Source organism: Otolemur garnettii, unplaced genomic scaffold, assembly GCF_000181295.1.
Source record: "Otolemur garnettii isolate 467f Iridium unplaced genomic scaffold, OtoGar3 scaffold00109, whole genome shotgun sequence".
In the NCBI taxonomy this organism is placed as follows: domain Eukaryota; kingdom Metazoa; phylum Chordata; class Mammalia; order Primates; family Galagidae; genus Otolemur; species Otolemur garnettii.
The window spans coordinates 5,644,644-5,658,815 of record NW_003852504.1 but is presented as its reverse complement, the minus strand read 5'-3'; the positions used below and the strand labels follow the sequence as shown (position 1 = coordinate 5,658,815).

The 14,172-nt window shown below is 40.0% G+C and overlaps 1 protein-coding gene across 3 annotated transcripts in view; it reads left to right on the top strand.

Moving 5' to 3' along the window:
• The window catches only part of GPC3 (glypican 3), a 491,643-nt gene that overhangs the window by 362,328 nt on the left and 115,143 nt on the right, over positions 1-14,172 (top strand). For all 3 annotated transcript variants that reach the window (XM_003796959.2, XM_003796960.2, XM_003796958.2), the window contains one exon: positions 2,475-2,595. In XM_003796959.2, coding sequence (XP_003797007.1) covers positions 2,475-2,595 — 121 coding nt within the window. The remainder of the gene's footprint in view (positions 1-2,474; positions 2,596-14,172) is intronic.

Below are 14,172 nucleotides of genomic sequence, written 5' to 3'. Positions count from 1 at the left end.
GGACATCTAACCAAATCAGATTAATGTCTAATGAAACTGTGAAACTTTCGGTAATAAAGAGACAATGCCCAATCCACCTCACAGTGTGACTGAGAAGCTTAAATGAACTGAGCAATAAGAAACTATTTTGTAAAGTGCTGTACAAAAAATACAGCAATATTAATTATCTATCGTACTTCATGATTTGGGATTAGAAATATATATTGACTCAATTCTAGGAATTTATCCTTTGTAGATATCAGTATGCAAAAATTAGTATTCAAGGATGTTCTCCCCAGCATTGTTTATATTAGAAATTAGAAAAGGCTGGGCACGGTGGCTCACGCCTATATTCTAGCACTCTAGGAGGCCAAGGTGGGTAGATTCAGATTCCCCAAGCTCACCAGTTTGAGACCAGCCTGAGCAGGAGCAAGACCCCATCTCTAGAAAATAGCTGGGCATGGTGGCAGGCACCTATAGTTCCAGCTACTTGGGGGGCTGAGGCAAGGGGATCTCTTGAGCTCAAGAGTTTGAGGTTGCTGTGACCTACGATGCCACAGCACTCTACCAAGGGTGACAAAGAGAGACTCTGCCATTAAAAAAAAGAAATATTAGAAATAACTCCATTGTACATCAGTAAGGGATTAGATAAATAGATTATGATATAGTCATATACAGGAAAAAGAACAGAATAGTTCTATATGTTATGACATGGAAATATGTCCAAAGTACATATTTTAAGTAATAAAACATTACAAATCAGTATGAATAGTTTGCAATTTTGGTTAAAATTATATATTAGAATATGTATGAAGTACATACAAGTGTATATCTACAAGTATATGCATAAGGTGCCAAAAAATAAACACACAGTTTAAGAAAGAAAAAACTGTATTAAAAATTTAAAACTCAGGCCAGTACATTGAGCTATGATGACACCACAGCACTCTACCCGGGGTGACAGAGTGAGATTCTGTTTCAAAAAAAGAATTTTTAAAAATTAATAACTCAATAATCCTAGCACTCTGGGAGGCCAAGGCGGGTGGATTGCCTGAGCTCACAGGTTCGAGACCAGCCTGAACAAGAGACCCTGTCTCTAAAAATATCCAGGTGTTGTGGCAGGCACCTGTAGCCCTAGCTACTCGGGAGGCTGAGGCAAGAGAATCGCTTGAGCCCAAGAGTTTGAGGTTACTGTGAGCTGTGACGCCATGGCACTCTGTGTATCTCTTATAATTGCAGAAGTCAAATGTGACTTGAATATTATAATTTAAATACAGTTTTTTGCTTTCTTAAAGTGTATATACATTTTTTTAGCATCTTCTGTATATCAAACTGTTAACCATGGTCTTCTCTTTATCTCTGGACTGTTTTGGCTTTTTTTACAGTGGGAATTATTATTTTATAATTTAAAATATCAATTAAAAATATGCATTTGCCCTTAACCCTGACAATCCTATCATGATTGGAAAAAAAAAAAAAAGGAGGGCAAAAGACCTCTAAATCTTTTCATTTCTTTAAGAAAGCATTCTATTATCAAGATTAGGAGAAAGTTAAAAAACAAAAAAGCTCAAAAACTTTTTCCCTGTTTGATGATGGTGTCCTGGTATTTCCACATGATAAAAGAGAAAGGAAGAAATAAAATCTGCTTCTTGTTTGTTTGCAAGAGGAGGAATAACTCTAGGTAGAGGTCTGGAGCCATGGGAATAACAAAGAAACCACCTCAGGTGTGAGTTACTGTCCTAGTTGAAGTTGGTAAAATCCCACACTGAAAGACAGAGTGGCCTGGGATTGTAAGTATTTCCCCTTCTCACCATGATGAGGATGTACACAGATAACCTTAACATTTCACTTCTGCCGTAAAGCCTGTAGCTTATCCTGCAGGAGCATGTTAAAACTTTCCCTTGAGCTGGTGTCCCCTCTTCTCCTGGAGAACACATAGGGAGGCTGACAGGCATAATTTATGCTGCAAATGGCTTGAGAAGGCCCCGTGAATAGAAACCTAGCTCCAACGCCCACAGGAAGTGGTAGAAGGAGAAAGTAGAGGAGAAGGAATAGGGAAAGAACATGGAAGAGACTCCGTCAAATGAGTGGAAGCCTCACTCAGAATTAAGTTCTTTTCCATGTGCTTTACTGGCCATGACCCTGAACTTCCCCAGCACAGCTCTTACCACTCTGCCTTGTCATTGGCCCTTACGCTTTTAGACTCCCCACTAGGCTGGGAGCACAATAAGGGCAGAGACCTTGTCTGTCTTGTTCATGGTATGCTTAACACCTGGAACAAAAGGATGTTGAGTTAATATTTGTTGACTGTTGAATGAATGTTCTCCACTGCAGATTCTATCTGAAGTGGCCTATTTTTACACCACTGGCGTCACCCCCATGGTTTAAGAAGTTGAAGACAGTTTGTTGTCAGCCTGACTGTTGGTGCCAAATACAGTAAGCTGCCACTTTGGGGCTTTCTTTGACCAACATTTTCTTTGTCGTCGCCTTTACAGATACAGCCAGAAGGCTGCAAGGAATGGCATGAAAAATCAGTTCAACCTCCATGAGCTGAAAATGAAGGGCCCTGAGCCAGTGGTCAGTCAAATTATTGACAAACTGAAGCACATCAACCAGGTATGTGGTATGTTGAAAACAGTGAAAATGGCCAAAAAATGAAAGAGGGGTGGTTTCTACTGTTCAAACGGCATCCGTGGGCTTTTGGAGAAGAAATTATTGTTCATGTTCTTCAAAGATTCTCTCTGCTGAAAAGGACTTCAGACCCTTAATTTTCATGCTACTTTTAAATTATACAGCAATATTGCAATGGGAGAGGAAGCTGGGAAAACAGAGGGGGAAATATGTTTTATAATCCCACTACTCTGTCCTGACTATTTTTGTGTTTACATGCTCTCTTCTAATATTTGTACAGAAAACCACACCCATACAGACTTTTTACATAATTGGATATACACAAGTCATTTGTAGTTCTGAAAATTAATACTATATTGGCAGCCCTTTTTCATGTTGCCATAAATCTTCGTACTAATAATTTGTCATGACTGTGTAATACTCTATTATAGAATAGTCATCATAATTCATCCAACTTCTTGTGCGAGACATACAGTCTGCTGCCAATTTTTTCCCATCAGAAATAAAGTCGCTTCTTCATACACAGTGCTTTATCCTGATCTTAGATTATTTTCTTAAAATACTAGAGTTATTGAGGCAGTGGATATGAGCATTTAAATGCATGTCTCCAAATTGCTTTCCAGTGAGGATGTATCAGTTTTCACTGCCACCAGCAAGACATGAGAGGTCCAGTTTCACTACATCCTTGCCAACTTCTGACTCACTGCCATGCACAGAAGACACCCACAGATTCCCTTGACCTGCACACATGGTTTTTCCTCTCGTAAGGAGTTTAGTAACAAGACACAAATAGAAGTTAGTTGTACCATCTGCTTGTGATTGCTTTGTGGCCACAGTAAAAAAAAAAAAAAAATGCCACCAAAAAGGCATATGCCAGAGGGACAGTGTTCCTCCCCCATGATCCATGGGTGGGAGTGCCCTAGCACCACTGACTCCTGTTTGTAGCTTAGGAAGAACTTAATGAAACAAAAATCCTTATGTAAAGACAGAGGTTTTTATGTAAAGACATTGGCATGATTTTGTTTTTTAATGGGAAGTTTAGCAGTGAAATTTTTGTGGTTCCTAGAAAATGCTTAGAAGGGCTTTCTAATGGTGGTATATTTCACTATAACTGCATTGTGCAGTATTGACAACATGGCTTGGGTGTAACTTCTCCAGTGCCTAATAAAGGGCCCTGCATTCAGGGAGCATTTAATAAATAGTTGCTACTGCTACTGAGCACATGACATTGGCAGTGTCTAAAGAACTGATCCCTCTTCTGTGCAGGGACAAGCTCACTAAGTTCTATCCAGCCTTTTTAGATACAGTATATATGATTTTTTTCAAAATGCATATCTGAAGAGATCAGAGCACAGATAATGTAAAGAAAATGCATATCTGAAGAGATCAGAGCACAGATAATGTAAAGAAAACACTTACTGCCAAACTGACTGCGTGATTGATATGCTTCACCTGGGGACAGGGGTAGTAGTTGTCTTCCAAACCATTTCAAATCAAATGTGTCTGTGTGGCTGCACTCAACTGCTTAGACTCCAGCCTTGGTGAGGCCAGAGTCTCAGGATCCATCACTGTGTCATTAATCCTCAATGAGGAATGCTATCAACAGGTCTCTTTGGTCAGTAGACCTTAAATAATACGGACTATGTTCAGGCAGGTGCCAGAGACTTTGGGGACTCAAAAGAAGTCTGACTCTGTTTCTAAAGCCTCCTTGGGAGAGAAAGCACACCATAGCAAGAGTGGTTGTATAAACCTAAAGCACAGCCAGTGTTGAAGAGGTGGGCTGGGCTAGTGTGAAGATCCCAAGGAAGGGCAAGTGTTAAGATCTGCCATAAGGCTGGCTGCCGCTTGTAATCCTAGCACTCTGGGAGGCCAAGGCAGGCAAATTGTTGGAGCTCAGGAGTTTGAGGCCAGCCTGAGCAAGAGCGAGATCCTGTCTCTTCTAAAACTAGCTGGGCGTTGTGAAGAGTGCCTGTAATCCCAGCTACTTGGGAGGCTGAGGCAAGAGAATTGCTTGAGCCCAGGAGTTTGAGGTTGCTGTGAGCTATAACACCACAGCGCTCTACCCAAAGTGATTGAGTGACCCTCTGCCTCAAAAAAAAAAAAATCTGCAAAAGGCAAAGAGAAAGGTTTGAGGAGGTAAAGACTAGCAAGGTAGGGGCAGTCAAAAGATAGATAAGACGGGCGGCGCCTATGGCTCAGTGAGTAGGGCGCCGGCCCCATATACCAAGGGTGGCAGGTTTGAACCCGGCCCCAGCCAAACTGCAACAAAAAAATAGCCAGGTGTTGTGGTGGGTGCCTATAGTCCCAGCTACTCGGGAGGCTGAGGCAAGAGAATCACCTAAGTCCAAGAGCTGGAGGGTGCCGTGAGCAGTGATGCTACAGTACTCTACCAAGGGCAATAAAGGAGATTCTGTCTCTAAGAAAAAAAGAAAGATAAGGCAAAGACTTGTGGGTGGAGCCCACCCTAGAAAAAAGGAAAGCTGCATCAGACATGGGCTTCTATATGATCTAGCAGTCACTAAAAATATTTGCAGCAAGCCTTTTAGCAAAGGGTTTGGGTACAGTAGAAAGAAGGTGGGCTTTGGATCTAGATGGATCTGAATGTAGTTATAGATCTTACTAGATAAATAACCTTGGCAAATCAGTCAACTTCTCTGAGCTTTAGTTCTGCTACCTGTAGTATTATAGAGATATGAAAGCTCCCTTACATGCGTGCACACACAAATATGGGTAATTGCATGTGTACGAGAGGCGCTTAAGACATGGCGGTTATGGCAATTAGATTCAGGATTTTCTCTATAGGCAGGACTTTGAAAGACAGTTCCAGTACTTTTTACCAATTTTATTCTGCTCCCCTAGTTTTTGCCAATCTCATTCTGTTCCCCCTCTGTTGCATCTCTTTTTTCTTTCTCATCTTTCTTTTCCTTTCCTCTAACATTCAGCCAGAAAAACTGAAGCCAGTTTACAGGTAAGGAGGTGTATATGGTCAGAGCAGGAAAGGTCATCACTGCAGTTCCCTTATCCTATCTCTGGCCTTGAATAAGTGTGTGAACATTTTCAGTTTCCATACAGATGCCATTGAGCAACCCATTAATTCTCATTGATAGACCAGTTTTACCTGTTTAAGTTTAGCCGGTAGAATCAGTTAGGCTCCCAACACCCACATTGATTTTTTTTTTTCCTCATCTGTGTTGCTTTACATAGCCCAAACACATTTTTTTTCAGACCTTAAATAAAATTTGGTTTTTGGCTCTGATTCAATGTAAAAGTGAGATGCTTTAAGTCATAAAGCAGAAAGTTAAGATGATGACAATGATATCGGTGATGACGGTGATAATGTATTGTATTTGTATAGCATTTAACCGTATTTCAAAGTGTTTTCCTGTTCTAAAGACTAGCTACTTAAAAAAAAGTCCAACATGCAATTATATAAGATATAGTGCTATCACAGAATCATTCATTTTGAAGAACTCATTGTTACCCTTGGAGTTATCTCATTTTCACTGCTGCGTGGGAGGTAAGTGGTAAATAATGTTTGTTCCTTTTTTATACTTAAGAGAAACTGAGGTAGAAAGCCATTAAATGCTATAGGTAAGCTACTAAAACCTCCAGCGAGTTCAGTAGAAAATTCAATCAATCACACAGATGTTGTTTCCTATATACTGCCAAACATCTGGAATTCACTGAATGCCTGCCTGAATTAAAAAATTCAAAGTTTTTGGTGATAGGGAGGTAGAATCAAGTTAACATGCCCACGTTCACACGTAAGTGGGCAGTAAATCCGGGAATGTAATATTTTTCTAAGGCCCTTGCTCATTGTTGCATGTATTAATGTATTGTAGCATGCTTCAACGTATATGTCCATAAATACAGAGATATGAGCTACGTCTCTGCATGTATGCGCATGTGTGTCCAGCCAGATGAACTGTAGCTGGGCCATTTATGAGTACATCCCAAAATAGCTCTTCACTTTCTTTCATGGAAATTCTCAGCTGCCTCCTTGCAGGTTATGGTTATGTTGATAGCACTGGAAATAATATACTCACTAAGGGAATAAAGTAACATTATTTCCATATTGACAGTCCCATGGTGTAAACCTTGAGCGGATGGGTTCAGAGCCTGGCCTGGGCCCCTTTCCTGGGAAGGCCTGCAGGTGTGGAATGTCCTCCCCTCCTCCTTCCAAGCCAGAGTTCATGTGTAACATTCCCACGATTGGAAATGAGGACCTTTTTTATTTCCTTTTCAGTTTCTAATTTGTGTGAGGATTTATTGTCTTGTGTTAGGAGAGGAATTGAACTCTTTTTAAGTCCTCAGTGTCAGTCCTGGAATTTGCTGGGCCATATTGCTTTTTTTTTTTTTTAAGCCAAGTTTTGTTTTTGTTAGTATCATTCCACTCCAGGTTCCCACATGGAGAGAAGACTCACAAATACCAAGAATGATCACAACACATTCTTACCCACATGATACTCTGGGCCATTTATCCACTAGCCAGGTTTTGTGAGTAACATTTACTCTCTCCTTTAAAAAGTACTTACATAGTTCGTGCTAACTTAGAAGTCCCTAAACTGGTATAGAAGTTATTTTTCCCAAGGAAAATCTAGCCATTTATTGTTTTCCTCATTTCAGTTCAGGTTCAAATGAAATTCCAGAAATTGTTTTCCTGCCTGTTGTAAACATGTGGAGCCAGGGCAGTCAATACCTGCCCATTTGGTGTCAGAGCTTTTCATTCAAAGTTGGATAAAGTCTCATCTGTTTGGGATGGTTGAAATGTCCTGCTGAATGCTGGGGGAGTGGACGAGATGGCCTCTTACGATTCCTTCCAGCCGTGTGATTTCATGATTTGTGGCTCAAGGTCAGGCTTTAACCCAGCACCCTCTTGTGAACAAGTCTTGTGACTTTATTCTCTGTTCTGCCGCTCTTTTTAAAACACCCTGTTCCCAGGTCACCCCTTTCCACTTTGTAACCGCTCATCTTTTCAGAGGTTGTTCCCTTCCCACCGGTCTTCCAGCCTGGGCAGATGGAACTTAAACTTGCCCTTCCCCCCTCCAATTCTTCTGTTCTTCTGCCCTGTTCTTAGTAGGCTATGAAAACATTCAACTATAAAAACAGTTTTGCATTTATCACCCTAAAGTTTCCCTCCTCTAGGGCCAGATAGGTGGCCTGTCGTCAAATCGCGTTAACCATGAGACTCCATGTAACTGATCCTAATTCTGCCATATATGTGTGTGTGTGCATAGCACAGTTCAGTTTGTGAGGCTCCTTCATGAACATTAGATAAATTGATATTCACAGTGGCTTTGAGGGGACAGCAAGTTGGGCGTCGTTACCTACATTTACCAGATGAAGAAACCGTGGGCACTTGAAGACTAGTGATTTACATACAGTAAGTGGTGGCACTAGGCCTGGAGACCAGGGCCAGTGATTTCATTCTCTGTGCTCTTTCCTTCTATCCTTCCACTTCCATAAAGACACAGCACACCTGTTAGCAAGACCCACATATAAAAGTAATACAGGAGTGCAAGTTAGAGAAACTCCTAAATTTGTGGCCTAACAAGTTCCAAGTGCCTACTGCAGTAATTTGTATGTTCTGAAGCTCTAAAAATCAACAGCAAAGAAAAATGAAGCATGCTGTTTACCAGATCTCAATTAGGAAGATTCTTTAAAAGCCTAACTACCATGTTGTATGTATGGTGTGGAAACCAAGGCACTTTGTGGTATGGGTTTGAGTTACAGATAGCAGACAAACTTTCTGACGTTTCTGTTAGCTAAAACTAGTTCAAAGAATAATGTTAAATGGTCAAAGACCATTTAAAAGTGTAGCACAAGGCCGGGCACAGTGGCTCATGCCTGTAATCCTAGAACTGAGAGACCATGGTGGGTAGATTGCCTGAGCTCAGGAGTTGGAGACCAGCCTGAGCAAGACCAAGACCCTGTCTCTAAAATAATAGCCAGGCATCGTGGCTGGCACCCATAGTCTCAGCTACTTGGGAGGCTGAGGCAAGAGAAACACTTGAGCCCAAGAGTTTGAGGTTGCTGTGAGCTATGATGCCACAGCACTTAACCCCAGAGTGACAGACTGATACTCTGTCACCAAAAAGGAAAAAAAATGTAGAGCAGACAGTAATGTCTCTGCTTCCATTGCCCTCTAGAAACATCAGAAAAGTATTTTAAGATGTTTGGCAGACTCTGGTATAATGAAGACACTAACTTTTGAAATAGAAAGTTAAAAATTTGTAATAAGTTAATTAGTGAAGTTTTTAAGTGCCAGAGAAGTATCCAGGACATTCCTTAGCGTGTAATTTTTTTTTAACTTTGAAATGAATCTCAGGCATGATAGAAAACACTCCAAGTAACTTGTTTTCCTCGTCTTCTCACAGTAAAACTACTGAGAGCTATAAAGCACTGGCCTAGTCCAATGGTTGCTAGAAAAGCCACAAGTTCTAAATAAAAAGGGAAATGTTTTGAAAGTCAACTTTAAATAAAAGAGCTTCCCAAATGGAATTATGACCTAGTGTCTGCCACATTTCTTTACATACACATGACATGCTCCAACTCTAGTAATTGCCATTTATTTCCATATGGAGCTAGAATGTGCGTGTGTGTGCCTGTGTGTAAGAGTATTTAGAATAGCTTGTTAACAAGAGCCAATGAATGACTTCTGAGTCACAAAAGGACAATATGAGTTAGTCTTTAAATACCAGCCCTAGACTCTGTGGAGCTAAACATTATTTCATAAAGTAAAAGGGAATTAGCTGACACATTCCAAAATGCATTTATCATTAAAAAATCTTCTGTCATTTTGCCTAATAGCCTGAAAAATAATTACAATGTCTGGTGGCTTTGGGAGCATGTGTTTTTAATATCTTAATTACTATGTAGAATATAATAACACTGCACCAAGAAGAATTCCCAAGCATTTCATATTAAATTTCTTGAAAATGAACTATTTGCTATATTTAGAATATGCAGGATTAAAGGTACTTAAATTGGGTCATGGATTTTAGTCTTTGCATATTAAATTAAATTACTCAAAAATGGAAGATGAGTCAGGAATGGCAAGCCAAAATGTTGTTGGTAGCACTGTTTGGGGTAATCTTGATTGAGCAATGGAGGGAGCTACATTAACTTTTTGTGTTACAGTCTTATTCTTGTTCATGAGACTTTTTAAAAAATTATAAATATTGGAAGTGTTAGCTATGGAAGTTTTATGCATATGAAAAGGGAACTGTATCAAACTATACAGGCTACCAGGTTGAGGAAGTTACTCATGTATTTGTAAATTATCTACAAAACTCACAGTGTCACATTTTCTTTTTACATTTACCTACTGGCCAAACGCAACACATTTTTTTTTTTTTTTTGAGACAGAGTCTCACTTTGTCACCCTCAATAGAGTGCTATGATGTCATAGCTCACAGCAACCTCAAACTCAGGCCCAATCAATTCTCCTGCCTCAGCCTCCCAAATAGTTGGGACTACAGGCACCCACTACAACACCTGGTTATTTTTTCTATTTTTAGTAGAGATGGGGTCTCACTTTTGCTCAGGCTGGTCTCAAACTCCTAAGCTCAAAGGATCCACCCAAAAGGATCTCCCAAAGTACTAGGATTACAAGTATAAGCTACCATGCCCAGCCTAACAGTATTTTTTTAATAAACAGTGACAATGGTTGCTCTTTATACCCTGTAAACTTTTAAAATATGCAGTAGATTGGGGGGGATGCATTCAAATACTCTTTGAGAAATTCAGAAATAACTTTTCACCTAGATATATTTATGAGTATGTATCTTGCCTCTGGACTGTACGTGCCTTACATGTGAGCCCATGCATATAATTCTTTGTTTCTTATAGTACCTAATATAGTAGCATATACTAAGTAAACACTCAATATATATCATTTTTTTATGATAGAGTCTCACTGTGTCACCCTCAGTAGAGTGCCATGGAGTAACAGCTCATAGCAACCTCAAACTCTTGGGCTTCTGTGATTCTCTTGCCTCAGCCTCCCAAGTAGCTGGGACTACAGGCACCCATCCCAGAACCCGACTATTTTTTGTTGTAGTTGTCATTGTTGTTTTAGCTGGCCCGGGCCGGGTTCAAACCCACCAGCCTCGGTGTATGTGGCTGGCTCTATAACCACTGTGCTATGGGTGCCGAGCCTATATAATTTATTTTTGATCAGTCAATTCAAAAGATTCAACCTTTGCTGATCTCAATTTATTTCTGAATTTATATTCCATTTGAGGCATGTTTCACATTTAATATTAACCAGTTTCCATGTTAAAGGGCAGGGTTACATAAGTGCAGGGTCATAGAGTGTAACCTTCTGATTTTACAGATGAAGAAATAAAACCAAGAGAGGAAGATGACTTGTCCAAAGTCCTATTGCCAGTAAATGACAATGCTAGGACTGGGAAATGAACAAGTCAATATTCTCTAGTGCCATTGCTCTTTTTTCAAAGGCCCTCGAATAATGCAAACTCATTGGCAAGTCTGTACACTCGTTTTCTTACACAGTAAGTAATCCCATATATGACAGAAGCCCATACTTAACAAGTTCATCTTTGAAGCAAAAGGCTTTACAGCATGAAGCATGAACTTGCTAATTATTTATCTCTTATTTTGGTTATTAACTAGGTTTGGTCCTAACAAACCTATAGCTCAGTGCCCACCACCTTGTTAAACCCACTGAGCAGTCATTGCACATGGATAGAGAGGACTTTGCTGGGATCACTGAACTAAAAGCAGACAGAGTCAGCAGAATCTGTTGTTTGTGCCCTGCTACCCTCTCACAGAGTCTGACTCAGGCCCATGTCCACATTCAGGGTCAGTTATCCTTTCACTCTCATGCCCTGGATCTCAACTCCTCCAGCTTCCTGGATACCCTGTAAAAATTTATCTAGTGCCTCCTCCCTCCTTCCAGAATGGCAAAATTAGCATCATACTGGTCAGTGGGCTTATGTGCCAGATGGTTCAGTTGTTTAGGGCACTATATTCAGATTATGTTCCATGGGGAATGGGGGGGAAGTTCTGTGAGGGTTGTTTTGAGTTCCCCATTCCTAGTTTAATCAGAACAGCTCCATTTTAAAAAATCTTCTTTATATATTGTCTTCCTTTTTTTTTCCTTTTAGACAGAATCTCATTCTGTCACCCTCAGTAGAGTATTATGGCACATGAACCTCAAACTCTTGGGCTTGAGCAGTCCTATTGGCTCAGCCTCCCAAGTAGCTGGGACTACAAGTGTCCACCAAAATTCCCAGCTAGTTTTTCTGTTTGTAGTGGAGATGGGGTCTCACTCTTGCTCAGGCTGATCTCAAACTCCTGAGCTCAAGCAATCCACCTACCTGGGCCTCCCAGAGTACTAGGATTATAGGCATGAGCCACCACATCTGGCCTACATATTGGTCTTCTGAGTGAAATTTCACTCAAAGGGTTCTAACTGCAAAAATAATAAAAATCTGAGGGTACTCTTAAAGCTAACCAATGGCTTAATCCCATATGAGCCATTTCTTCATTTGAATATTCATTTAGTGAAGATACTAAATATCAAAAAATCACGAGGAAGTCATAGAATGCGCTCCAATCCCTATTAGCCTCCTAAAATAGATTCTTGGGTAAAATGGGGACCAAATGGGAGAATGTGAATGGCTTGGTGCTAGCAGTATTGGAAGTGATGACTGAAGATCTGTGTTCTGGTACTAATGAACCAAAATGTTTTCTTTGACAATGATGATCAACACATCTAAATTTTCCCTGTCCATCTCATTAAGATTCTGACAAAATCTGATGAAAAGTACAGAGCCCCTTTGTCTTAAACTAGCTTGTCTATGCAGAGCAGACACTCTTGCTCCTGGACAGCAGTCTGGTATTAATTGGTCCAATCAAATGTTTGGTCTCAGTCCTATATGCCTATGGTTATTTGAGACCTAACCATCTGTAAATTTATTTGATACGTAACTAGAGATGCCTCCACATTCTGTGTGTGCTCATTGTTGGTACTTAGAAGGTAAAATGATAATAATAATGAGGTCAATTCTTTATTCCTAACTATATGCTTTCCTTAGACAGCAAACACAATAATTTTGCATAGCAACTATTAAATGGAGTATCTCCAGCAGAGTTCTAATTAATGTCCAAAGTGAAAGATACATTATTATTCATATGCACTGGATCTTATTGGATAAGTTCTTAAGATTTTTAAAGTATGATCTTTTCTTTGTTTAATAAGTCAATATTGATATTTTGCTAAGTTACTCACTTCTCAGAGTAATATCTATTATATATTATGGGCAAGCAGCTGACAACAAAACAAAGCTAAGAGAACAAGTTCCAAATTCAGATCAGTTACATCCCAGGGCATGAGGATGTAACTGATCTGAATTTGGAACTTGTTTTCTTAGATTGTTTTGTACACATATTTCTGTTAGTAAACTTTGAGGCATCATGGTGACTAGAAGAGGAGCCAGAAGACTGGAGTCTTACACAATTTTTTACTTTTACCTTCAATAAAGGGTAGAAATTGGATTACAGAAACCATAATCTATGGAACCCAGGTTTAGAACCCAATCTTCTTAGGAAGATTCTAGACTAAATTCTTCGAGTGCATGAGTTCTCAGAAACAATCATGCCATGGTGGTCACTGGTAGCCACTGTGAGCTCAGTCAGAACAGATCAGACCATTTCTCGTATATGTGTGTGTGTGTGTGTGTGTGTACTTTGCTGGGTCAGAGGAATGGCACAGACATAATATGTATAGATTTCAGCAAGGTGTTTGACAGAAATTCCTATGATTTATTTTTAACAAGTAACAGGAAGTGTTGGCTAGGCCATCGACTAGTTCAGTTAATATGTAGCTAATTAATTATCATATCTGAAGAGTACTGTCTTCACTGTACCAGTCTACCTGAAAGAGAGGCCTCCAAGGATTTGCTTTGTTCTTGACCCTTATAGCATGAAGCTTTTACAAGTGACTAAACTGAAGACAGAGTAGACAAACTTCTAGTAGTTAGTGATAGTGTGAAGCTAGGTGCGGTTAGCCAATACACAGATAACACAATCAGGATCCAAAAATATCTTAGCAAGCTATAGGGACAAGAGAAAACTAACAAGGCAAAATATTACAGGGATGATGTGAAATATTACAGGTAGATGCCCAAACGCAAGTGCATAAGCATGATAGGGAAAACCCACTGTACCAGACATACTTCTTTTTAGTTATGATGGAAACAGCATTGATAGGGTGACCAGATTTTAACATTTGTGAAGCAGGACAACTTGGGGGTGGGGGGTGGGGGTAGGGGGAGGAGGCGGGGCGGGCGCGGGGCAGGGGACGGGGTGGGGACAGAGCCTGACAACAATGCAAACTTTGATAAGCAGTTCTCGATAATCACTTCTCAACAATTATTTGTAATTATTACAGTTTAACATTATAAAATTAACAAAAATAATATAAAACTCATATTCTGGCAAAATAGCCACATGGCAGCCGAAAACCGTATATTCCCTTCCTGTTCTCCCGCCCATTCGTGCATTCTTTCCAAAAATTGGGACTTTTTTAAAACG